We start from the raw sequence: 26,927 nt of genomic DNA, 5'->3' as shown, positions 1-26,927 counted from the left end.
TGATCCAATATCCATAGCCATTTAACAGATATCACTGGCCCCTGCTCAGCCTTACTCACCAGGAGCTCAGCCTTACTCACCAGGAGCCCAGCCTTCCTCACCAGGAGCTCAGCCGTACTCACCAGGAGCCCAGCCTTCTTACTAGCAAAGTCCCTGATCAAGTCTTTGAAGTCTAGCTTTCTAACTAACTGACTTTCAACGGACAGCATGGCAAGACTGCACAGCCTGTCCTGGGACATAGTGGACCTCTAATAGTTGATCAGTTTTAGCTTACTGAAAGCTCTCTCGCCACCAGCAACAGCAACAGGCAGTGTGGAAAATATACGTAAAGCAATGCACACTTCTACAAAACTGTTTGCAGCTGCATCTTACTAATTGCATTCAGGAGACCGAGAGGGGACAGGTTAGGAGGGGAGAGTGTCAGCATATACAGTGTTCAGGTGTCAGGAGACCAAGAGGGGACAGGTTAGGAGGGGAGAGTGTCAGCATATACAGTGTTCAGGTGTCAGGAGACCAAGAGGGGACAGGTTAGGAGGGGAGAGTGTCAGCATATACAGTGTTCAGGTGTCAGGAGACCAAGAGGGGACAGGTTAGGAGGGGAGAGTGTCAGCATATACAGTGTTCAGGTGTCAGGAGACCAAGAGGGGAAAGTGTCAGCATATACAGTGTTCAGGAGACCAAGAGGGGACAGGTTAGGATGGGAAAGTAGCAGCATATACAGTGTTCAGGTGTCAGGAGACCAAGAGGGGACAGGTTAGGAGGGGAGAGTGTCAGCATATACAGTGTTCAGGTGTCAGGAGACCAAGAGGGGACAGGTTAGGAGGGGAGAGTGTCAGCATATACAGTGTTCAGGTGTTCAGGAGACCAAGAGGGGACAGATTAGGAGGGGAAAGTGGCAGCATATACAGTGTTCAGGTGTCAGGAGACCAAGAGGGGACAGGTTAGGAGGGGAAAGTGGCAGCATATACAGTGTTCAGGTGTCAGGAGACCAAGAGGGGACAGGTTAGGAGGGGAGAGTGTCAGCATATACAGTGTTCAGGTGTCAGGAGACCAAGAGGGGAAAGTGTCAGCATATACAGTGTTCAGGAGACCAAGAGGGGACAGGTTAGGATGGGAAAGTAGCAGCATATACAGTGTTCAGGTGTCAGGAGACCAAGAGGGGACAGGTTAGGAGGGGAGAGTGTCAGCATATACAGTGTTCAGGTGTCAGGAGACCAAGAGGGGACAGGTTAGGAGGGGAGAGTGTCAGCATATACAGTGTTCAGGTGTTCAGGAGACCAAGAGGGGACAGATTAGGAGGGGAAAGTGGCAGCATATACAGTGTTCAGGTGTCAGGAGACCAAGAGGGGACAGGTTAGGAGGGGAGAGTGTCAGCATATACAGTGTTCAGGTGTCAGGAGACCAAGAGGGGAGAGTGTCAGCATATACAGTGTTCAGGTGTTCAGGAGACCAAGAGGGGACAGGTTAGGAGGGGAAAGTGGCAGCATATACAGTGTTCAGGTGTCAGGAGACCAAGAGGGGACAGGTTAGGAGGGGAGAGTGTCAGCATATACAGTGTTCAGGAGACCAAGAGGGGACAAGTTAGGAGGGGAAAGTGGCAGCATATACAGTGTTCAGGTGTCAGGAGACCAAGAGGGGACAGGTTAGGAGGGGAAAGTGGCAGCATATACAGTGTTCAGGTGTCAGGAGACCAAGAGGGGACAGGTTAGGAGGGGAGAGTGTCAGCATATACAGTGTTCAGGTGTCAGGAGACCAAGAGGGGACAGGTTAGGAGGGGAAAGTGGCAGCATATACAGTGTTCATCTGTCTTACTTCATTTTGAAACTCAGGTGTCAGATCTCTGGAATACTTCATGTTGAAACTCAGGTGTAAGATCTCTGGAATACTTCATGATCAGTGTTTGGCACACAGAAGGGACTTTATCCTCACTAATCTGCCTAACTTTCAGAACAGCAGAAAATTATTCTACAATGTTTGCAGTGGTGTGGAACCTAGTGTCCAGGTCACTTATGATGTCGTCCATAACAGTAAAAACACTGTGTTCTGGAACCTAGTGTCCAGGTCACTTATGATGTCATCCATAACAGTAAAAACACTGTGTTCTGGAACCTAGTGTCCAGGTCACTTATGATGTCATCCATAACAGTAAAAACACTGTGTTCTGAAACACCGTTGCTGCACTGTCCTGAGCTGTCTCCTCTTGAGAGGTCTCATCATGGAATCTCTTCCTCTGGCGGCTGTGTTCCTTGCTAAATTGAGGTGCAACATTCATTTGCGTAGCAATCAGTGTTGCCTCAGACAGAAAGACTCCCATCCATCTCTAAGAGCCTGCATCTCTTCCTTTAAGGCTCTGATATTGGCTGCCTCTGTGTCAAGTAAGATTTTTCCTGACTGGAGAATCACATTCCTGTCCTCAATGCATTACTGTACCTGCAATTATGCCAACTGACATGTCATTCAACACAATGCTGCTCACCTCCTTCTTCAGTTGGAAGTAGGGCTGGTTCAGGGGGATGGGGATGGGGAGACAGGGCTGGTTCAGGGGGATGGGGATGGGGAGACAGGGCTGGTTCAGGGGTATGGGATGGGGAGACAGGGCTGGTTCAGGGGTATGGGGATGGGGAGACAGGGCTGGTTCAGGGGTATGGGGATGGGGAGACAGGGCTGGTTCAGGGGTATGGGGATGGGGAGACAGGGCTGGTTCAGGGGTATGGGGTTGGGGAGACAGGGCTGGTTCAGGGGGATGGGGAGACAGGGCTGGTTCAGGGGTATGGGGATGGGGAGACAGGGCTGGTTCAGGGGTATGGGGAGACAGGGCTGGTTCAGGGGGATGGGGAGACAGGGCTGGTTCAGGGGTATGGGGATGGGGAGACAGGGCTGGTTCAGGGGTATGGGGATGGGGAGACAGGGCTGGTTCAGGGGTATGGGGATGGGGAGACAGGGCTTGTTCAGGGGTATGGGGATGGGAGACAGGGCTGGTTCAGGGGTATGGGGATGGGGAGACAGGGCTGGTTCAGGGGGATGGGGAGACAGGGCTGGTTCAGGGGTATGGGGATGGGGAGACAGGGCTGGTTCAGGGGTATGGGGATGGGGAGACAGGGCTGGTTCAGGGGGATGGGGAGACAGGGCTGGTTCAGGGGTATGGGGATGGGAGACAGGGCTGGTTCAGGGGGATGGGGATGGGGAGACAGGGCTGGTTCAGGGGTATGGGGATGGGGAGACAGGGCTGGTTCAGGGGTATGGGGAGACAGGGCTGGTTCAGGGGGATGGGGAGACAGGGCTGGTTCAGGGGTATGGGGAGACAGGGCTGGTTCAGGGGTATGGGGATGGGGAGACAGGGCTGGTTCAGGGGTATGGGGATGGGGAGACAGGGCTGGTTCAGGGGTATGGGGATGGGGAGACAGGGCTGGTTCAGGGGTATGGGGATGGGGAGACAGGGCTGGTTCAGGGGTATGGGGATGGGGAGACAGGGCTGGTTCAGGGGTATGGGGATGGGGAGACAGGGCTGGTTCAGGGGTATGGGGATGGGGAGACAGGGCTGGTTCAGGGGTATGGGGAGACAGGGCTGGTTCAGGGGGATGGGGAGACAGGGCTGGTTCAGGGGTATGGGGATGGGGAGACAGGGCTGGTTCAGGGGTATGGGGATGGGGAGACAGGGCTGGTTCAGGGGTATGGGGATGGGGAGACAGGGCTTGTTCAGGGGTATGGGGATGGGAGACAGGGCTGGTTCAGGGGTATTGGGATGGGACACAGGGCTGGTTCAGGGGGATGGGGAGACAGGGCTGGTTCAGGGGTATGGGGATGGGGAGACAGGGCTGGTTCAGGGGTATGGGGATGGGGAGACAGGGCTGGTTCAGGGGTATGGGGATGGGGAGACAGGGCTTGTTCAGGGGTATGGGGATGGGGAGACAGGGCTGGTTCAGGGGTATGGGGATGGGAGACAGGGCTGGTTCAGGGGTATGGGGATGGGACACAGGGCTGGTTCAGGGGGATGGGGAGACAGGGCTGGTTCAGGGGTATGGGGATGGGGAGACAGGGCTGGTTCAGGGGTATGGGGATGGGAGACAGGGCTGGTTCAGGGGTATGGGGATGGGGAGACAGGGCTGGTTCAGGGGGATGGGGAGACAGGGCTGGTTCAGGGGTATGGGGATGGGGAGACAGGGCTGATTCAGGGGTATGGGGATGGGGAGACAGGGCTGGTTCAGGGGTATGGGGAGACAGGGCTGGTTCAGGGGTATGTGGATGGGGAGACAGGGCTGATTCAGGGGTATGGGGATGGGACACAGGGCTGGTTCAGGGGGATGGGGAGACAGGGCTGGTTCAGGGGTATGGGGATACAGGGCTGGTTCAGGGGTATGGGGATGGGAGACAGGGCTGGTTCAGGGGTATGGGGATGGGACACAGGGCTGGTTCAGGGGTATGGGGAGACAGGGCTGGTTCAGGGGTATGGGGATGGGGAGACAGGGCTGGTTCAGGGGTATGGGGATGGGGAGACAGGGCTGGTTCAGGGGGATGGGGAGACAGGGCTGGTTCAGGGGTATGTGGATGGGGAGACAGGGCTGATTCAGGGGTATGGGGATGGGGAGACAGGGCTGGTTCAGGGGTATGGGGATGGAAGACAGGGCTGGTTCAGGGGTATGGGGATGGGGAGACGGCTGCTGAGCCTGAAGCTGCATCTGTTGGCCCTGGCACCAGGCAGGGGCAGGGGCAACTCATTTACTATGAATAGCTTGGTAAAAGTTTTCCTGCATTGATTAAATGTTGGCTAAAAGAGGAGCGAAATGTAAACACACAAACATTTTCTGTGACGATAATATTAAGTAACTAATATTATGGGAGCAAAAGTAGCCTATTTCACTATGGACTAAGCAAACAGGTTCATTTCCACCACACACGGACTCCACCCAACTTCCTTTGTGAAAAATTGGGTGACATTCTCTCTCCTGTCTTTTTCTTTCGTTAGGAAGCTGAGACCTGATGCTCCACCGGCCAATCACTGCTTGCAAGTACCGTTCGCGCCTGGTTTGGAGGCAGGACCGAACCATTTCATGTAAATAATTTAATATTGAATTTTTTTTCCTAATGTTCTAATAATTGTTTAGGGCCCCTTTCAGTCACAGTTAGCTAGGCATACTAAAATGTCCACGATTAGGGGTTATGTATCAATTTGAGTGTAGGGTCTAGCCTGCATTTGGTAAAAATGCTAGTGCCTCACGTCATTGACTAACCATGTGCACATAAATAATTCACCCAAGATAAACATGTGAATAGGCCTACATCCATTTATCTAAAACCAAAAAGCTAAAAAATACAATGCCTGAAGAAAACCGTAACATTCATGAACCATTTGGATAGACCGTAAAAAAATGGTGTCGAATTTAGCAGTTGCGAAAGTTCTTCGACGTGAAGAATGGTTGAGAACCGGAAACAGAAACGCACAGTTGGATGAGGGACTTGATTGCGCAAGACAGCATGAAATCACATGATCACTCACCCAGTTGATCATGTGACCAATCCATTTTTGTAACAACCGCGGAGCAGCAACGTGAAACTACAGATGATTTGATTTATCTCGCTTCTATAACACGGATTAGCTGGTTTCTCTGAACTCCAGAGGAGGCGAGCGTCAATTATGAGGTATGTGTGCAAAATAAAGCTGTATAAAAGCCTGGTCATTGGATTATTCAGTGCAGTTCTCTCAATGGTTATTTGACTAGGCTAGCTAATTCCTTCTTTTTTATATATTGAATATACTTTCTTTCTTTTTTTTAAATACATGCGCAAACTAGCTAAAGCAGACATTTGAACATTTGATAATGCAAACATGTGTGAGAATGAAATTGTGTTGAAACTAAACTATCAAATGCATCTGCTCTCCACTCACCCCTGACAGAATGTTGAAGGAGACGCTGTGTGTCCTTCTCCTGTGGGCTTCTCTGGAGGCAACACAGTCAAGGGGCTGCTCGAGTTTCTTCTGCCGGAAATCTCACCGTGTCAGCATGCTCTCCAGAGGAGCCGACCCTGGCAAGCCGCTCTTTCTCACCCCCTACCTGGAAAAGGGCAACATCGAAGAGGGTAGGTTGGTTTACTTTACTCAGAAACTATATTTTGTTCATTTGTTCAACTGTTAAGGCTATCCCTAATGTTGTACAAGGCAGTTGTCAAGTTTTCAAAAAATAGACGAGATTGCGTTATGCATCATGTTATTTGCATCATCAACACAGATCAAATCAAATGTATTTATGTAGCCCTTCATACATCAGCTGATATCTTAAAGTGCTGTACAGAAACCCAGCCTAAAACTCCAAACAGCAAGCAATGCAGGTGGATCCCCATTAGCTGTTGCACATGCAGCAGCTACTCATCCTGGGGTCCACGCAACAAAACATGACATAACTGTGTGCAGAACAGTTGTTATGACGTTGTGATGTTAACATCATGAATGTTAAAGTATTACACAGAAGTCTGATGGAGACCAATCGTTGTGTTCAGATGAAACGAGGTTTGAGACAGTTATTTGAAAGCAATGACCTGTTCTATCTTTCAGCACGGAAGCAGAGTCTGGTAGGTCCCCTGCCTGGTGCCAATGTGAAGAGTTATGCCGGCTACCTCACTGTCAACAAGAAATACAACAGCAACCTCTACTTCTGGTTCTTCCCTGCTCAGGTACACCACGCTACAGTACCATGTGTCCCAAATGGCACCCTGTTCCCTTTGTAGTGCACTACTTGTCACCAGGGCCCCGTAGAGAATAGGGTGCCACCCATATCAGCTGCAGTGTCCTCTGTAGTTTCACTCGTGACAAGAATCAATAGCATGTGTTTGTCTAGCAATCACCTTTTATCAGCTCCTGTAAAGGAATGTGTGAATCAGGGCAAAGTTTTATTTGGATTCAGAAACCTTAACAAAAGACTTATGGGCTTAGCCTCTATAAAGTAAGTACAAAACAAGTCCTTTCTGCTACCTACATTACCAAGGTCCATGTGATTAAACAGTGTTTACTTCCTAACTGTGTGTCAACGACTTAGCCACAAGGTGGCAGTGTTGTATTAGAAGGGTTTTGGGTGGAGGCCTCTCACTAAGATAGCTCCACTATCCACTGTTAGAGAACTACTAACTTGTATCTGTCTGTCTGTCTCTCTGCAGGAGTGGCCTGAGATTGCTCCAGTCCTGCTGTGGCTGCAGGGGGGTCCTGGGGGCACGTCTATGTTTGGGCTGTTTGTAGAACATGGACCCTACGTTGTATTGAAGAACCTAACAGGTACCAACATAGCCATATGTCTCTGTACTGACCCCTGTCTAGTGTATAATAACGTGTCTCTGTACTGACCCCTGTCTGTCATTTCTATCAGAAAGCCACCTACCTGTATGTTCCTACTGTAGTGGTGGGACCTTCATCTCTCTCCATGTATCTCTGTTCCTACTGTAGTGATGGGACCTTCATCTCTCTCCATGTATCTCTGTTCCTACTGTAGTGGTGGGACCTTCATCTCTCCATGTATTGTGTTGTTTCACCTGTTTACAGTGGGCTACAGAGACTATCCCTGGACATCCAGATACTCTGTTCTGTACATCGACAATCCAGTACGTATGGCTTCTACTTCCTTCGTGTGAATGTATGAACACAGTTTGTTTGCATCCAAATGGCACCCTATTCCCTACTTTTGACCAGGTCCTCTTGTCAAAAGAAGTGTACTAAATAGGGAATAGGGTGCCATTTAGGACATCCTGTATCAGACAAGTTTGATTTGGTTTCTATGCTGCTTTAATAGTTTTCTCATCAAAATGTGTGTAATGTTACTTAATAGTATGTGAAATATAATGTAATGTTACCTAACAGCATGTGCAGTATGTGATTGTAATGTTACCTAACAGCATGTACAGTATGTGATTGTAATGTTACCTACCAGCATGTGCAGTATGTGATTATGTTACCTAACAGCATGTGCAGTATGTGATTATGTTACCTACCAGCATGTACAGTATGTGATTGTAATGTTACCTAACAGCATGTGCAGTATGTGATTATGTTACCTACCAGCATGTACAGTATGTGATTGTAATGTTACCTAACAGCATGTACAGTATGTGATTATGTTACCTAACAGCATGTACAGTATGTGATTGTAATGTTACCTAACAGCATGTGCAGTATGTGATTATGTTACCTAACAGCATGTACAGTATGTGATTATGTTACCTAACAGCATGTACAGTATGTGATTATGTTACCTAACAGCATGTGCAGTATGTGATTATGTTACCTAACAGCATGTACAGTATGTGATTATGTTACCTAACAGCATGTACAGTATGTGATTATGTTACCTAACAGCATGTACAGTATGTGATTATGTTACCTACCAGCATGTACAGTATGTGATTATGTTACCTAACAGCATGTACAGTATGTGATTATGTTACCTAACAGCATGTGCAGTATGTGATTATGTTACCTAACAGCATGTACAGTATGTGATTGTAATGCCAGGTGTGTGTTTTCTTGTCCAGGTAGGAACAGGGTTCAGTTTCACTGATGATGACCGAGGCTTTGCTCAGAACCAGGATGATGTAGGCAGAGATCTGTACAGGTAAGACTGGTTGGTCACTGAGGTTCTGGGTGCATTAGGCTGTATTTACAGACAGCTCAATTCTGATCTTTTATTCACCAATTGGTCGTTTGACCAATCAGACCTGCTCTTTTGCCCATAATAATGGGCAAAAGATCAGAATTGAGCTGCCTGTGTAAACGCAGCCTTACACTATGCACAGATTATAATATCATTCTATCATATTGATGTGGTTCCTAAGATGGAAAACACTTCTAAGCATTGTAAAGATCTGATGGTGGCCTTTCTGAGTGGTGCAGCGGTCTAGTGCACTGCAGTGCTTGAGGCCTCACTACAGATCTGGGTTCGATCCCGGGCTGTGCTGCAACCGGGCCGTGACCGGGAGACCCATGAGGCGACGCACATTTGGCCCAGCGTCGTCCGGGTTAGGGGAGGATTTGGCCGCCTGGGATGTCCTCTTCCCATCGCGCTCTAGCGACTCCTGTGGCGGGCCGAGGGCATGCGTGCTGACACAGTCAAATCAAATCAAAGTTGGTTACATCCCCAGAATACAACAGGGGACAGTGAAATGCTTACCTAAGGCTCTAACCAATAGTGCAAAAAAGGTATTAGGTGAACAATAGGTAAGTAAAGAAATAAAACAACAGTAAAAAGACAGGCTATAAAAGTAGCGAGGCTATAAAAGTAGCGAGGCTACATACAGACACCGGTTAGTCAGGCTGATTGAGGTAGTATGTACATGTAGATATGGTTAAAGTGACCATGCATATATGATGAACAGCGAGTAACAGTAGCTTAAAAGAGGGGTTGGCGGGTGGTGGGTGGGACACAATGCAGATAGCCCGGTTAGCCAATGTGCGGGAGCACTGGTTGGTCGGGCCAATTGAGGTAGTATGTACATGAATGTATAGTTAAAGTGACTGTGCATATATGATAAACAGAGAGGAGCAGCAGCGTAAAAAGAGCAGTTGGGGGGGGCACACAATGCAAATAGTCTGGGTAGCCAATTGATTACCTGTTCAGGAGTCTTATGGCTTGGGGGTAAAAACTGTTGAGAAGCCTTTTTGTCCTAAACTTGGCACTCCGGTACCGGAGTAGTAGACCGTCTATGACTGGGGTGGCTGGGGTCTTTGACAATTTTTAGGGCCTTTCTCTGACACCGCCTGGTGACAAGGTCGTGGATGGCAGGCAGCTTTGCCCCAGTGATGTACTGGGCTGTATGCACTACCCTCTGTAGTGTCTTGCGGTCAGAGGCTGAGCAAATGCCGTACCAGGCAGTGATGCAACCAGTGAGGTTGCATCCAACTGATGTTGCAGCTTTAGAACCTTTTGAGGATCTCAGGACCCATGCCAAATCTTTTTTGTTTCCTGAGGGGGAATAGGCTTTGTCGTGCCCTCTTCACGACTGCCTTGGTGTGTTTGGACCATTCTAGTTTGTTGTTGATGTGGACGCCAAGGAACTTGAAGCTCTCAACCTGCTCCACTACAGCCCCGTCGATGAGAATGGGGTGTGCTCGGTCCTCCTTTTCCTGTAGTCCACAGTCATCTTCTTAGTCTTGGTTACATTGAGGGATAGGTTGTTATTCTGTCACCATCCGGCCAGGTCTCTGACCTCCTCCCTATAGGCTGTCTCTTCGTCGTCGGTGATCAGGCGGTTGTGTGGTCTGCAAACTTAATGATGGTGTTGGAGTCGTGCCTGGCCATGCAGTCATGGGTGAACAGGGAGTACTGGAGGGTACTGAGCATGCACCCCTGGGGAGCTCCAGTGTTGAGGATCAGCGTGGCAGATGTGTTGTTACCTACCCTCACCACCTGGGGGTGGCCCGTCAAGAAGTCCAGGATCCAGTTGCAGAGGAAGGTGTTTAGTCCCAGGATCCTTAGCTTAGTGATGAGCTTTGAGGGTACTATGGTGTTGAATGCTAAGCTGTATCAATTAATAGCATTCTCACATAAGTCTTCCTTTTGTCCAGGTGGGAAAGAGCAGTGTGGAGTGAAATAGAGATCGCATCATCTGTGGATCTGTTTGGGCGGTATACAAATTGGAGTGGGTCTAGGGTTTCTGGGATAATGGTGTTGATGTGAGCCATTACCAACCTTTCAAAGCACTTCATGGCTACGGACGTGAGTGGTACGGGGTCTGTAGTAATTTAGGCAGGTTGCCTTTGTGTTCTTGGGCACTGGGAATATGGTGGTCTGCTTGAAGCATGTTGAAAATGTCCGTGAAGACACCTGCCAGTTGGTCAGCACGTGCCCGGAGCACACGTCCTGGTAATCCGTCTGGCCCTGCAGCCTTGTGAATGTTGACCTGTTTAAAGGTCTTACTCACGTCGGCTACGAGAGGGTGATCACACAGTCGTCCGGAACAGCTGATGCTCTCGTACATTCCTCAGTGTTGCTTGCCTCGAAGCGAGCATAGAAGTGATTTAGCTCGTCTGGTAGACTCGTGTCACTGGGCAGCTCGTGGCTGTGCTTCCCTTTCTAGTCTGTAATAGTTAGCAAGCACATAAGACGAGCGTCGGAGCCGGTGTAGTATGATTCAATCTTAGCCCTGTATTGACTCTTTGCCTGTTTGATGGTTCGTCGCAGGGCATAGCAGGATTTCTTGTAAGCTTCCGGGTTAGAGTCCCGCACCTTGTAAGCGGCAGTTGTATGGTGTTTCCTCTGACACATTGGTGCAGCTGGCTTCCGGATTAAGTGAGCAGTGTGGCAAGAAGCAGTGCGGCTTGGCAGGGTCGTGTTTCGGAGGAGGCATGTCAAATGTACATCTAGGACCTTGGTTATGGCACCATGGTCTCTGGTCAATGTCCATCTAGGACCTTGGTTATGTCACATGGCATCATGGTCTCTGCTCAATGTACATCTAGGACCTTGGTTATGGCATCATGGTCTCTGGTCAATGTACATCTAGGACCTTGGTTATGGCATCATGGTCTCTGGTCAATGTACATCTAGGACCTTGGTTATGGCATCATGGTCTCTGGTCAATGTACATCTAGGACCTTGGTTATGGCATCATGGTCTCTGCTCAATGTACATCTAGGACCTTGGTTATGGCATCATGGTCTCTGGTCAATGTACATCTAGGACCTTGGTTATGGCATCATGGTCTCTGGTCAATGTACATCTAGGACCTTGGTTATGGCATCATGGCATCCATTGTTTTTCTCATCTTGTGTCTTTGTCCTCTAGTGCGTTGACTCAGTTCTTCCAGATCTTCCCTGAGTATCAGTCCAATGACTTCTATGCTACAGGAGAGGTGAGTTTGGTTCTAGTCTCCACATCTGTGTTCCACATAACATTACACAACTTCCCTACATCCTAGTTGGCAAATTCCCCAAATCCTAGCTACAAAGACATCTGCTTTTCATTCCCTTTTATGATGTTGAACAAGGTCTTAAAATGGTTATTTTAGGGTCTCTGCTATAGCAACAAGAATAATCTTTCCACTTAAATGCATAATAACGTAAAATTGAAATTACTTTCTGCAATCAGAACGCAGACGCTAAAATTGATTGGAATTGTCCTCGATGTCCTCAGTCCTATGCAGGAAAGTATGTCCCAGCCATTGGTTACTACATCCATAAGCATAACCCCATTGCTAAGGTGAAGATCAACTTCAAGGGAGTTGCCATTGGAGATGGCCTCTGTGACCCAGAGCTGGTGGGTTGTGTTTTAATACACCGGGATTTCAACTTTACTCAGCATTGTTTGACACTTCTGACTTAATATGAAATATATCAGTAATATCATTTAAGATATAATAATATATCTCCAGGATGAAAAAAATGTTGTTTTTGTTCTTCATTTGCTCTTTCCCTTGATCTCACCTGTTCTGTCTCTCTCTCTTTCTCTCCCCTTCTCTCTCTCAGATGCTGGGAGGGTATGGTGACTTCCTGTACCAGACAGGTCTGATAGACATGCTCCAGAAGCAGTATGTTGAGCAGCAGACAGCCAGCGGGGTGCAGCTCATCCAGCAGGAGAAATGGGTGGAGGCCTTTGAGGTAAGACCCTGACTGCATCTGCTAACACAATAACCTGTGTGTTTTTGTTGTCCACTCTACATATCTGAATGTCTGGCAGTCATTCTTTCAAGGCCTCCAACTTCCTGGTACATTCTTCCACTGTCCTCTTGTCCTGCAGGTATTTGACAGCTTGCTGAATGGTGACATTCTACCGTACCCCTCGTTCTTCCAGAACGCCACTGGCTGCACCAACTACTTCAATTACTTGCAGTGTCAGGTAGGTACACAGCGAGGCTTACACAGACACCCAGCTGATTGAATAAAGGTCAGGTAGGTACACAGAGCAAGGCTTACACAGACACCCAGCTGATTGAATAAAGGTCAGGTAGGTACACAGAGCAAGGCTTACACAGACACCCAGCTGATTGAATAAAGGTCAGGTAGGTACACAGAGCAAGGCTTACACAGACACCCAGCTGTTTAAGTGTCAGGTAGGTACACAGAGAAGTTACATTTCCTGACTGAAATGTGTCTTCTTACAAGGCTTACACACATATGCACGTTTTAATAATGAAATGTTATGTTCTGGTTCTCTATACTACAGGAGCCTGCAGATCAGGAGTATTTCTCCCAGTTTGTGACGCTGGCAGAGGTGCGGCGCTCCATCCACGTGGGGAACCTGACGTTCCACGACGGCTCGGAGGTGGAGAAACACCTGCTGCAGGACGTCATGAAGAGCATCAAACCCTGGCTCGCCACGCTCATGGACAACTACAGGGTGAGACTAGAGTCGATGCCCATCTAGCACTCAGACATGCTTCTATTAACAGCACAGATCTATAATATATGCCATTTAGCAGACGCTTTTATCCAGAGACACTGACGCGGGCGTACATTTTATGTATGGGTGGCCCAGGGAATCTAACCCACAATCCTTGCTCTGCGAGCGGCGCGCTCTACCAACTGAGCCATGGTTTAACTTTGGTTTACAGTATCCGTCATGAGCTACAGTATCCGTCACGAGCTACGGCGTCCGTCACGAGCTACGGCGTCCATCACTAACTCCTCTCCTCAGCTATTGCTTGGACCACTATACTGTAATCATTGAATAAATGACTTATCTGTGTTTCTCTCTCTTTCTTCTGTACACACACACACACACACACACACACACACACAGGTGTTGATTTACAGTGGTCAGCTGGATGTGATTGTGGCGGCCCCCCTGACCGAGAGGTTCCTGCCCACGGTGAACTGGACCGGGGCTGATGAGTTCAACAAAGCCTCTCGCTTCCATTGGAAGATCCAGCCAGAGGACACAGAGGTGGCTGGATATGTACGCCAAGTAGGGGAATTCTACCAGGTGAGTACTGCATGTCTGTGTCCAGGGGCCGGATTCACAAAACCTTAAGAAGACATTTCTTCTTAGCTGCCATTTGTTTCCTTAATTAACTATAGACTTAAGAAGAAAGTTAAGCAAAGTTGCTATTCCCCAAAAGGTTAGAGGAAATTTTCTTGCACTATTTCTTATGTTTCTCCTGAAGCAAAAAGTTAAGAAGAAATGAGATTCTTGAAAATAAAGTTCTTGGAAGTGTTCCTGAATTCCAAGATGGCTAAACCCTCGTCTTAATCTCAGGGCAGTGAGAGAAAAAGCTCATGAAAGCAATTGAACATGTTTAATTCACTCACAAACTTCCTCTGAAAGTATCACTATTTATTATTTTAAACCCAAGAACATGTTTTAGAAGAGTAATCTCAATTGGAAATTTGCTAACATGATTGCCATTGCTAGCCAGATAGCTAGCTAAATCGGGTGCCTAGCAACAAACATCGTAAGAAGATACAGTTGAAGTTGGAGGTTTACGTACACTTAGGTTGGAGTCATTAACTTGTTTTTCAAGAACTCCACAAATTTCTTGTCAACAAACTATAGTTTTGGCAAGTCAGTTAGGACGTCTACTTTGTGCATGACACAAGTAATTTTTCCGACAATTATTTACAGACAGATTATTTCACTTATAATTCCCTGTATCACAATTCCAGTGGGTCAGAAGTTTACATTCACTAAGTTGACTGTGCCTGGAAAATTCCACAAAATTATGTCATGGCTTTAGAAGCTTCTGGTAGGCTAATTGACATCATTTGAGTCAATTGGAGGTGTACCTGTGGATGTATTTCAAGGCCTACCTTCAAACTCAGTGCCTCTTTGCTTGACATCATGGGAAAATCAAAATAAATCAGCCAAGACCTCCACAAGACCTCCACAAAAAATTGTAGACCTCCACAAGTCTGGTTCATCCTTGGGATCAATTTCTAAACACCTGAAGGTACCACATTCATCTGTACAAACAATAGTATGCAAGTATAAACACCATGGGACCACACAGCCGTCATACCGCTCTGGAAGGAGACGTGTTCTGTCTTCTAGGGATGAATGTACTTTGGTGCGAAAAGTGCAAATCAATCCCAGAACAACTGCAAAGGACCTTGTGAAGATGCTGGAGGAAACATGTACAAAAGTATCTTAATCCACAGTAAAGTGATTCCTATATCGACATAACCTGAAAGGCCACTCAACAAGGAAGAAGCCACTGCTCCAAAACCGCCATAAAATAGCCAGACTACGGTTTGCAACTGCACATTGGGACGAAGATCATACTTTTTGGAGAAATGTCCTCTGGTCTGATGAAACAAAAATAGAACTGTTTGGCCATAATGACCATAGATATGTTTGGAGGAAAAAGGGGGAGGCTTGCAAGCCGAAGAACACCATCCCAACCGTGAAGCACGGGGGTGGCAGCATCATGTTGTGGGGGTGCTTTGCTGCAGGAGGGACAGGTGCACTTCACAAAATAGATGGCATCATGAGGGAGGAAAATTGTGTGGATATATTGAAGCAACATCTCAAGACATCAGTCAGGAAGTTAAAGCTTGGTCGCAAATGGGTCTTCCAAATGGACAATGACCCCAAGCATACTTCCAAAGTTGTGGCAAAATGTCTTAAGGACAAGTCAAGGTATTGGAGTGGCCATCACAAAGCCCTGACCTCAAACCTATAGAAAATTTGTGGGCAGAACTGAAAAAGCATGTGCGAGCAAGGAGGCCTACAAACCTGACTCAGTTACACCAGCTCTGTCAGGAGGAATGGGCCAAAATTCACCCAACTTATTGGGGGAAGCTTGTGGATGCAATGTTTGACCCAAGTTAAACAATTTAAAGGCAATGCTACCAAATACTAATTGAGTGTATGTAAACTTCTTACCCACTGGGAATGTGATGAAAGAAATAAAAGCTGAAAAAATATAAATCATTCTCTCTACTATTATTGTGATATTTCACATTCTTGAAATAAAGTGGTGATCCTATCTGACCTAAGACAGGGAATCTTTACTAGGTCTAAATGTCAGGAATTGTGAAAACTGAGTTTAAATGTATTTGGTTCAGGTGTATGTAAACTTCCCACTTCAACTGTTCATAAGATATTTGAGGAGTTTGAATGAATGATTTTCTATCTTAAGGAATTCTTGAGGAATTGAACTTACCAAATTAACTTATGAACGTCTTATTTTTTTTCTTAAGTTATTGCGTAAGAAGTGTTTTGTGAATCTGGGCCCAGGACTTTACTGGGTATTCAGGGCATTTGGCCACCCTCTTTAAAATGGAAAATGTTAACATAGCATTACTAAACATAATGTGAGTAATTTAGCAGTAGATCTCATGCAGAACACCTTAGTCAGTGCATTCAACTAAGTTTAGTAGGAAAAAAAACAAGCACGTGACAATTATTGTAAGTAGAGTCTTATTGAAAATGGCTGTGCCAGGAAGATACGATCAACTTTATGGACACCAGGTGGGAACACAGTGCTGCTGATGGAGAAACTGGTTCACATGCTAAACCTGTCTGACTGTCTGTTTGTCTCCTTGTCATGCAGGTGATAATACGAGGAGGAGGGCACATACTACCATACGACCAACCACAGAGGTCCTTTGATATGATTGACAGATTCCTCTCAACACAGGGATTTATTTAAGTGGGCGGGACTGAGCAGGAACACAGTTGATCTGAGTTCCTCCACCTTTTGATTCGGAGTGTCTCCAGATTCCCAGTGGCTGTTTATTTCAAACACAATTATACATGGTAGAGGTCTATGACCTAGAAAGGAATACATGTCATGGATAGAGACGTCTGGACAGCTATGCTGCCTTCATCAGACTTTAATGACCTCCTAAATCCTACTTTACCCCTCAGATTCTGACTGCACTCTGATGCACTGCCAATGAATCCTCATGTTTGCTATTCTGTGGATCTGTCAAAATGAATATTTTTTTTTGACTGTGTGGAATAATGATTTATATTGCATATTATCAATATATGATTAAGATGAAGAGATGGCATGCAATGCAATTGTAATAAAAAAATAAATGAAACCAACATGGGTCCGTCAAACAAGTTCAATGGATGAACACCAGAGGGCGCTGGTGTTTGAAATACTGTAAATGCCCGGTGGTGTTGTCCCTGGTAAATGCAACAAAGTTACTGAATAGTTTCTCTTATACAACTTCGGTACAAGTTCCATTATCCAACTTCAGATAATGACCAAGACCTTTTTATTCTACCTGTCAGATGATTCAGTCATACTCAACCATCCTGTTTAATCAAAAATATAACAATTCAACTATGAATAGTCTGCAATACCTGCCTCTGTTTAGGTAATAGTAGGTACTACGCCGAGAACTCAATAACCTCCACAGACAATCATGGCAGACTGTTTTAGAAAGTACTAACCAGTAACAGAGAAACAGGCTGGCATGATCATCTGGTGGTTTGGGCAGTGAGATGACTACTCCTTGCTCTGTCACGTACCAAGGCAAACCATCATGCTACTTATCAGCTCATTAAACTTAATTGAAGCGGTCTAGACATCTCCATAGTTATTGATGGTTTTAGAACATTTAAACCTAGAACTATTTAATGAGAAATCAATGGTCAGGGCTTTTGTATTGGAAAACCATGTGGATTATTGGTCACTAAGGAGTTGCTTCAGCCTCAGATCTATCAGGACATGCTTCCCTTGCCACATATTCACACACATCCTGATTACAGTACAGTACCATGAACATGTGCTCTACTGTATATGTAGATACACTGAGTGGACAACACATTAAGAACACCTGCTCGTTCTATCACAGACTGACCAGGTGAATCCAGGTGAAAGCTATGATCCCTTATTGAGGTTACTTGTTAAATCCACTTCGTCAGTGGCGCTGAAGGGGAGGAGACATGTTAAAGAAGGATTTTTAAGCCTTGAGCCAACTGAGACAAGGATTGTGTGTGTGGCAATCAGAGGGTGAATGGGCAAGACAAAACACATGTGCCTTTGAACAGGGTTTGGTAGTAGGTGCCAGGCGCACCAGTTTGTGTCAACAACCGCAATATCATTATGAGCCGTCCTCCCCTCACCAGCCTCCACTGGTGTATAGTCGGTGTACATTTGAAGGTTATATGGTTTGTCTGTGCTTCAAAAGGTCCATCTGAAGACATTTGAGTCAGCTGAGTAATGTTACAGAACAAGTGCTTTATTCTCCTGCTGTAATGTAGCCGCAGTCTGAACAACTGGCTGAACCAAACGCAGACCAAACAATAAGCTGTGATGAGACACACAAACATGTACAAAGTTATGCAGGCAGTTCTGAATTCATCAATCCACTATGTATAATACACCGTGGACAGGTATCGAAGCGCGGAAATGAACCTTGACGAACACACACTGAGAAGGCTGCAAACGAGTGCTACGCAAAAACATCCTTTACATACATGTACAAAACATCAGGCTCCTTTCAAAAAGAGAGGTGGTTGGATGTACAGTCAAGATTATAAAAATGAATGACATTCTATACAATATTTATAGTTTTATATTTAAAATGATACATTTATACTTGTATTAATGTGCAGGCATTGTCCTCCACCTCTCTCCCAGAAACCCACACAGACACTCATCCTGAACTCACTAACCTGTCTTTATGTCTGCCTGTACAGTTAGACAAACCAGTCTTCCTTATGCTTGACCGGTCTGTTAACTAGAAACTCCACGCTATTAGCTGTTATTCCAACAAAATATCTAACAACAATTCCAGTTGAATATGTTGAGGTCAATGCCATATATTCCCCATGATGCAACATGTTTTATTTCAGAACAGTTAAATACTCAAGTAGTTGGTGAAAGTAATAAGCCACAACGTTTAGAGATTCAAAAGAAAATACAAAGTCGATGAAATAAGGCGTTTTGTAGGTGTTTCACTTGTTTACAACACAGGAAGCCCTTAATACATGTTCAACCTTTCACAAGTTCAGTTGTTATCACACACCTCAAAGCCACTGCCCGAGCCTTTCTACAAAACCTTTGTGCATCACACTGGAGAAAAAGTGAATGCATGTTTCCAGTTGACTTTATTCATTTAGTTAGTTACCTTTCACAGTGAGCCAAACTGGAGCTGAACAATGTTGTAGTAACACATCTGAAAGGTGCATGTTTAAAGCTTTATAAGGAGCACCCTGTGGAGCCTCACCATTAGGCACAGTCACTGCCATGCAGTCAGTCTCTACAGAGTAACAGTCACTGCCATGCAGTCAGTCTCTACAGAGTAACAGTCAGTCAGTCAGTCTCTACAGAGTAACAGTCACTGCCATGCAGTCAGTCTCTACAGAGTAACAGTCACTACTATGCAGTCAGTCTCTACAGAGTAACAGTCAGTGCCATGCAGTCAGTCTCTACAGAGTAACAGTCACTGCCATGCAGTCAGTCTCTACAGAGTAACAGTCACTGCCATGCAGTCAGTCTCTACAGAGTAACAGTCACTACTATGCAGTCAGTCTCTACAGAGTAACAGTCACTGCCATGCATTCAGTCTCTACAGAGTAACAGTCAGTCAGTCAGTCTCTACAGAGTAACAGTCACTGCCATGCAGTCAGTCTCTACAGAGTAACAGTCACTACTATGCAGTCAGTCTCTACAGAGTAACAGTCACTACTATGCAGTCAGTCTCTACAGAGTAACAGTCAGTCAGTCAGTCTCTACAGAGTAACAGTCACTAATATGCAGTCAGTCTCTACAGAGTAACAGTCACTGCCATGCAGTCAGTCTCTACAGAGTAACAGTCACTGCCATGCAGTCAGTCTCTACAGAGTAACAGTCACTGCCATGCAGTCAGTCTCTACAGAGTAACAGTCACTGCCATGCAGTCAGTCTCTACAGAGTAACAGTCACTGCCATGCAGTCAGTCTCTACAGAGTAACAGTCACTGCCATGCAGTCAGTCTCTACAGAGTAACAGTCACTGCCATGCAGTCAGTCTCTACAGAGTAACAGTCACTACTATGCAGTCAGTCTCTACAGAGTAACAGTCACTGCCATGCAGTCAGTCTCTACAGAGTAACAGTCACTACTATGCAGTCAGTCTCTACAGAGTAACAGTCACTGCCATTTAGTCAGTCTCTACAGAGTAACAGTCACTGCCATGCAGTCAGTCTCTACAGAGTAACAGTCACTGCCATGCAGTCAGTCTCTACAGAGTAACAGTCACTGCCACGCAGTCAGTCTCTACAGAGTAACAGTCACTACTATGCAGTCAGTCTCTACATAGTAACAGTCACTACTATGCAGTCAGTCTCTACAGAGTAACAGTCACTGCCATGCAGTCATTCTCTACAGAGTAACAGTCACTGCCATGCAGTCAGTCTCTACAGAGTAACAGTCACTACTATGCAGTCAGTCTCTACATAGTAACAGTCACTGCCATGCAGTCAGTCTCTACAGAGTAACAGTCACTACCATGCAGTCAGTCTCTACAGAGTAACAGTCACTGCCATGCAGTCAGTCTCTACAGAGTAACAGTCACTGCCATGCAGTCAGTCTCTACAGAGTAACATTCACTACTATGCAGTCAGTCTCTACATAGTAACAGTCACTACTATGCAGTCAGTCTCTACAGAGTAACAGTCAAGTCAGTCAGTCTCTACATAGTAACAGTCACTACTATGCGGTCAGTCTCTACAGAGTAACAGTCACTACTATGCAGTCAGTCTCTACAGAGTAACAGTCACTACTATGCAGTCAGTCTCTACAGAGTAACAGTCACTGCCATGCAGTCAGTCTCTACAGAGAAACAGTCACCCAGTCAGTCTCTCTACAGAGCATCAGTCAGTCAGTCTCTACAGAGTAACAGTCACTCAGTCAGTCTCTCTACAGAGCGTCAGTCTCTACAGAGTAACAGTCACTCAGTCAGTCTCTACAGACTATCAGTCAGTCAGTCTCTCTACAGAGCGTCAGTCAGTCTCTACAGAGTAACAGTCACTCAGTCAGTCTCTCTACATATCAACAGTCAGTCACACAGAGTCTCGCTGGTGTATTGAACCGGGCATCACTGTGACCTCAATATGGCTATTCTACCCTCTGGATATCCCAGAGGTCAAAGTGCATAGACAGCTACATGATGTCTCTCTAGCTCACCTGGCTGTAGAGCTGCTTGGCTCACTCCTACTAAAGGATGTAGTCATAGGTACTACTAGTCCTGCTGAAGTATCAACATGTTCAGGGAAAAGTGGAGTTCCTCCCAGACACTGAACTCACTACCCTGTCTCTTATGTCCGCCTGTACAGTTTAGAATCCCCTCCACTAATGGTTTAGGTTTGGATATGGGGAGCGTAAACTGATCCTAGATCAGTGATAACTAAGGGGTGACTTGAGCAAGCATGACAGAGTTGTGGTCAAAACTAAAGTGAATATTGAGCTTTCCTACTGGTTAGGGCTATTGGAAGATGTGTTGATGGAAAACACTCATACACACACACACACACACGCAGACACACACACGCAGACACACACGCAGACACACACACACAGACACACACGCAGACACACACACACAGACACACGCACACAGACACACAGACACACGCACACAGACACACAGACACACGCACACAGACACACACAGACACACGCACACAGACACACACAGACACACACAGACACACGCACACACACACACAGAGACACACGCACAGACAGACACACACAGACACACGCACACAGACACAAGCACACACGCACACACAGACACACGCATAGACAGACACACACACAGACAGACACACACACAGACATGTCAGCCGGTCTGTGGGAGAGCTGGGTTGGAGCTAGAATGGAGAGGTTACACTGAAGGTCAGCTTTTTCCTCCCTGGTCAGTCAGCCAGCTGGTTTTGCCCTTACAGACTAAACTCCCTGACAACACACTGGTGCTCTGTAGGTCAGTTGGTAGAGCATGACACTTGCAACAACAGGATAGTGGGTTTGATTCCCGTGACCATCCACACATAAAGAATGTATACATGACTACGTGGTTTGAATAAAGACCTCTGCTAAATGGCATAAAAACACACCAACAGCAGACACACAGTGTCCATCAACGCTACACTCACTGAGACTGGGGGAACAATCTCTTATAAAGGCTTGCTAGCTCAATGGAAAAGTTCATGATGATTAAAAGGTATTTGAAACAATTGACATTCCATTTAGTAATAAAAAAAGACAGAGAAGTTCAGGCACGTTGTGATGTTTTGGAAAACATTCGGCTAAAACTGCTGAGCCTCGTTAGAGATGGTTGTAAGACCTTTTCATTATAAAGGGATAGAAACTCAGCCAATCATTCCTCAACTGTCAAACACACACTGACAGTCAGACTACAAAAGCATAGACTCAATCAACTATCTCACCTCATATCTCTCTCTATATGTCTCCTACAGTATGACAACCCCACCTGAGATATTGAGGCAGACAGAGGACAAGGCTCATATCTGGAATGTTCAGGTCATTTGGAATGTGCTGCTGATTCTGGAAGCCTGGCTGCAGCAACACTAGAACTACACTGAAGGAGATGTCTCTTAAAGCTTTACTTGGTCCTGGAGAGTGGAGGAGACAGGTCAGGGGTCAGCCTCCAGGAGAGTGGAGGAGACAGGGGTCAGGAGTCAGCCTCCAGGAGAGTGGAGGAGACAGGGGTCAGGAGTCAGCCTCCAGGAGAGTGGAGGAGATGGGTCAGGGGTCAGCCTCCAGGAGAGTGGAGGAGACAGGGGTCAGGAGTCAGCCTCCAGGAGAGTGGAGGAGACGGGTCAGGGGTCAGCCTCCAGGAGAGTGGAGGGGTCAGCCTCCTGGAGAGTGGAGGAGACATGGGTCATCCTCCAGGAGAGTGGAGGGGTCAGGGGTCAGCCTCCAGGAGAGTGGAGGGGTCAGCCTCCTGGAGAGTGGAGGAGACAGGGGTCAGCCTCCAGGAGAGTGGAGGAGACGGGTCAGGGGTCAGCCTCCAGGAGAGTGGAGGAGACAGGGGTCAGTCTCCAGGAGAGTGGAGGAGACAGGGGTCAGCCTCCAGGAGAGTGGATGAGACAGGGTCAGCCTCCAGGAGAGTGGAGGGGTCAGGGTTCAGCCTCCAGGAGAGTGGAGGAGACAGGGGTCAGCCTCCAGGAGAGTGGAGGAGACAAGGGTCAGCCTCCAGGAGAGTGGAGGAGACAGGGGTCAGCCTCCAGGAGAGTGGAGGAGTCAGGGGTCAGCCACCAGGAGAGTGCAGGAGACCGGGGTAAGCCCCCAGAAGAGTGGAGGAGTCAGGGGTCAGCCTCCAGGAGAGTGGAAGAGACAGGGGCCAGCCTCCAGGAGAGTGGATGAGACAGGGTCAGCCTCCAGGAGAGTGGAGGAGTCAGGGGTCAGCCTCCGGGAGAGTGCAGGAGACAGGGGTAAGCCTCCAGAAGAGTGGAGGAGACAGGGGTCAGTCTCCAGGAGAGTGGAGGAGACAGGGGTCAAGGGTCAGCCTCCAGGAGAGTGGAGGAGACAGGGGTCAGCCTCCAGAAGAGTGGAGGAGACAGGGGTCAGCCTCCAGGAGAGTGGAGGAGACAGGGGTCAGCCTCCAGGAGAGTGCAGGAGACAGGGGTAAGCCTCCAGGAGAGTGCAGGAGACAGGGGTAAGCCTCCAGAAGAGGGGAGGAGACAGAGGCTAGGGGTCAGCCTCCAGGAGAGTGGAGGAGACAGGGGTCAGCCTCCAGGAGAGTGGAAGGAGCCAGGGGTTAGCCTCCAGGAGAGTGGAGGAGACAGGGGTCAGGGGACAGCCTCCAGGAGAGTGGATGAGACAGCAGTCAGGGGACAGCCTCCAGGAGAGTGGAGGAGACAGAGGTCAGGGGTCAGCCTCCATAGCTGCCTCGGCTAGCTGGTATCACAGTGCAGGGCAATATGGCTGATAGAACAACAATACTAGGATGTATTGCTTCAATTTGAACATATTCTCAACACCGTTCAATCTTTCATTACATGTAACGCCCTCTAAATAGCATGGATGGGTTGCTAGGGTAACAGTCAGGGTCCTTTCTAGAAAAAGAGCATAATTCAATAGAATCGCCAGATTCCGGTAGGTAACCAAGTAATAGCATATCATGGCAACAGTTCGACTTGGTTAAAAACAACAACATCAACAACGTGGAGGCAGTAGCATCCCACACACTTTCTTAGCTAAGCATCTGATCAAGTACCTGACACTACATACCCTGTATGTTACACATGTAACCAGAACATTGCACTATTCAACACAGTAACTATCTGACACATACTTATCTGACAGTGGTACTCAGACTCAATCTCTGCTAGTCAATCCATCAGTCACAAGCACACATACAAGATAATCATCCCAAATGGCATTTACCCATAAGGCTCTGGTCAAAAGTAGTGGCCTTTATAGAGGAAAATGTTCCATTTGAGACACAGACATAGTCACAGAGGTGACGTTAGGGAGGGTCACAGAGGTGACGGTCTGAGGCTCATGTCCCGTTGCTGTGTCACCACGGTGACCCGGTGGGGGGTGTCGGTCTAACAGAGGTATGACATCACAAAAACTCCACATGGGTTAATGCTGCATGAATTGCAAAACTCCCTTTTAACTAAAGTACAAATTTAAAATAAAAAAATAGATAAAAAACATGAGACAAAAATAGAAGACAAATAAGAACAAAGACAAACCCAGAGAACACATATTAGTTAAAAAGGTCTATAAAAATACTACTATAGCTACGGTAGAAAGAGCAGCCCTGCAGGCCTCCGAGGTTTCTCTCCAGAGTTTTCTCTCCAGAGTTTTCTCTCCAGAGTTTTCTCTCCAGAGGTTTCTCTCCAGAGTTTTCTCTCCAGAGGTTTCTCTCCTGCAGGCCTCCGAGGTTTCTCTTCAGAGGTTTCTCTCCAAAGGTTTCTCTTCAGAGGTTTCTCTCCAGAGGTTTCTCTCCAGAGGTTTCCCTCCAGAGGTTTCCCTCCAGAGGTTTCCCTCCAGAGGTTTCTCTCCAGAGGTTTCTCTCCAGAGGTTTCTCTTCAGAGGTTTCTCTCCAGAGGTTTCTCTCCAAAGGTTTCTCTCCAGAGTTTTCCCTCCAGAGGTTTCTCTCCAGAGGTTTCTCTTCAGAGGTTTCTCTCCAGAGGTTTCTCTCCAAAGGTTTCTCTCCAGAGTTTTCCCTCCAGAGGTTTCTCTCCAGAGGTTTCTCTCCAGAGTTTTCTCTTCAGAGGTTTCTCTCCAAAGGTTTGGGGGCTGGGGTTACGGACTGGGGGTAGGGGCTGGGGGTACAGTTTGGGGGCTGGGGGGTACAGACTGGGGGGAGGGGGGGGGGGGTACTGTAGTCTCTCTCTGTCTTGTCTCTAGTGGATGGGGTTGATGTCTGTACGGTGGTTGGGCAGGCCATGCACAGTGCTGCCCCCTACAGCTGTGCTGGAGGTGGTGATGTTGTTGTGCTGGATGACCTGCTGCTGGGAGCAGGCTGGGGCCGGGCTGCCTGCTGGACTGCTGTCTGGACCTGAGGGGAGGAGGACAACACATAGGGTGAGAGGACGATCGGCAATGGTGTGTGTGTGTGTGTGTGTGTGTGTGTGTGTGTGTGTGTGTGTGTGTGTGTGTGTGTGTGTGTGTGTGTGTGTGTGTGTGTGTGTGTGTGTGTGTGTGTGTGTGTGTGTGTGTGTGTGTGTGTGTGTGTGTGTGTGTGTGTGTGTGTGTGTGTGTGTGTGTGTGTGTGTGTGTGTATCAACATGAATGGGTGTGTAGTGAACATGAAACCCTCAATAGAACAACTCTCTCTAGATGTCTGTTTATCTAAACAAACACGGTCCAACAGTTAAAAACCTCTTAATTTTCACCAAATATAGAATTGTTACATTTCTATGTACAGAATAAACCACTGAACGGTGTGTTTTCCAACCAAACATCTATCATATCCTCCTTTCAGACCAACAGAATGAGGCACGTTGAAAGCGCCTCGGCCTCGGCATGTTGGTTGTCTGTCTGAAAGGTTACACTGCAGCTTTTTAAAAGCCTCCACGAAACCTTTAGTTCTGAAGCACCACTGAACGGGCTGCCGCTTCTGAAGCTGGGCTAACATCCATCACTAGGCAACCAGAACTGTCAATCAAATGATCTCCATCTGCCTGCACTCAAACCACTCGCTCCTAAGAAAAGTACTTTGAAGTTTGTTAAAGTTTGTTAAGTGCATTTAGTAGAAAGAAAACACATCTACCATAAAAAAAAATGCCCATTTTTTTATTTAACCAAGTCAGAACAAATTCTTATTTTCAATGACGGCCTAGGAACAGTGGGTTAACTGCCTTGTTCAGGGGCAGAACGACAGATTTTTACCTTGTCAGCTCAGGGATTCGATCTTGCAACCCTTCGGTTACAAGTCCAACGCTCTAACCACTAGGCTACCTGCTGCCCCATCAATCAATGTTTATTGTTGTCAGGGAAACAATAGAACATTCTATGCCGGAGCAGAATTCTACTGTCTGAAAAGGTAGACGCTTTGTAAATTGTCTGAAAGGTTAACAATTATCCACCCGTTACTGTAGCTGCATCCTATGTATGAAAAGGGTCAAATAAACATGCATTTAAAACTTTTTTATCCCTTTGAAAACATGCTTGTACATTTTCACAACATACTAGGAGGGACATCTGTACACAGACAGACTGGGCTTATCAATGCAAGTCTTTCCCAGTCAGTCAGCCCAGTCTACTCACCCTCTAAACAAGGAGCCAGTGTGACATCTGTACACAGACAGACTGGGCTTATCAATGCAAGTCTCTCCCAGTCAGTCAGTCCAGTCTACTCACCCTCTAAACAAGGAGCCAGTGTGACATCTGTACACAGACAGACTGGGCTTATCAATGCAAGTCTCTCCCAGTCAGTCAGTCCAGTCTACTCACCCTCTAAACAAGGAGCCAGTGTGACATCTGTACACAGACAGACTGGGCTTATCAATGCAAGTCTCTCCCAGTCAGTCAGTCCAGTCTACTCACCCTCTAAACAAGGAGCCAGTGAGAGCAGGACAGTACGAGGGGAAG

The 26,927-nt window shown here is 47.0% G+C and overlaps 2 protein-coding genes across 2 annotated transcripts in view; one reads left to right on the top strand and one right to left on the bottom strand.

Annotated features, from left to right (window-relative positions):
* The first annotated feature begins 4,947 nt into the window (after positions 1-4,947).
* Positions 4,948-16,964, top strand: LOC110506518 (putative serine carboxypeptidase CPVL). The gene is made up of 13 exons (XM_090187392.1): positions 4,948-5,637; positions 5,894-6,075; positions 6,548-6,666; positions 7,147-7,261; positions 7,526-7,584; positions 8,512-8,591; positions 11,760-11,826; positions 12,108-12,230; positions 12,440-12,571; positions 12,711-12,809; positions 13,137-13,310; positions 13,713-13,895; positions 16,465-16,964. Exons 1-13 carry the CDS (start codon positions 5,633-5,635, stop codon positions 16,561-16,563), a joined length of 1,437 nt encoding a protein of 478 aa, XP_090043518.1. The 5' UTR covers positions 4,948-5,632; the 3' UTR covers positions 16,564-16,964.
* A 5,409-nt stretch (positions 16,965-22,373) lies between these two features.
* LOC110514129 (cyclic AMP-responsive element-binding protein 5) overlaps positions 22,374-26,927 on the bottom strand; it is a 97,233-nt gene continuing 92,679 nt past the window's right edge. Inside the window, exon 11 of the mRNA XM_090187388.1 lies at positions 22,374-25,392. Coding sequence (XP_090043514.1) covers positions 25,238-25,392 — 155 coding nt within the window. The 3' untranslated portion in view covers positions 22,374-25,237. The remainder of the gene's footprint in view (positions 25,393-26,927) is intronic.

This window comes from Oncorhynchus mykiss, chromosome 2 (assembly GCF_057628025.1).
Source record: "Oncorhynchus mykiss isolate SJ-2025 chromosome 2, ASM5762802v1, whole genome shotgun sequence".
Classification (NCBI taxonomy): domain Eukaryota; kingdom Metazoa; phylum Chordata; class Actinopteri; order Salmoniformes; family Salmonidae; genus Oncorhynchus; species Oncorhynchus mykiss.
This window is presented reverse-complemented; position numbering and strand designations above follow the sequence as displayed.

Excerpts from the sequence above, each read along its gene's own strand:
- LOC110506518 (XM_090187392.1), top strand. Across the intron at positions 8,592-11,759 it reads GTAGGCAGAGATCTGTACAG|TGCGTTGACTCAGTTCTTCC; the intron begins GTAAGACTGGTT and ends TTTGTCCTCTAG. Across the intron at positions 12,810-13,136 it reads TCAATTACTTGCAGTGTCAG|GAGCCTGCAGATCAGGAGTA; the intron begins GTAGGTACACAG and ends TCTATACTACAG.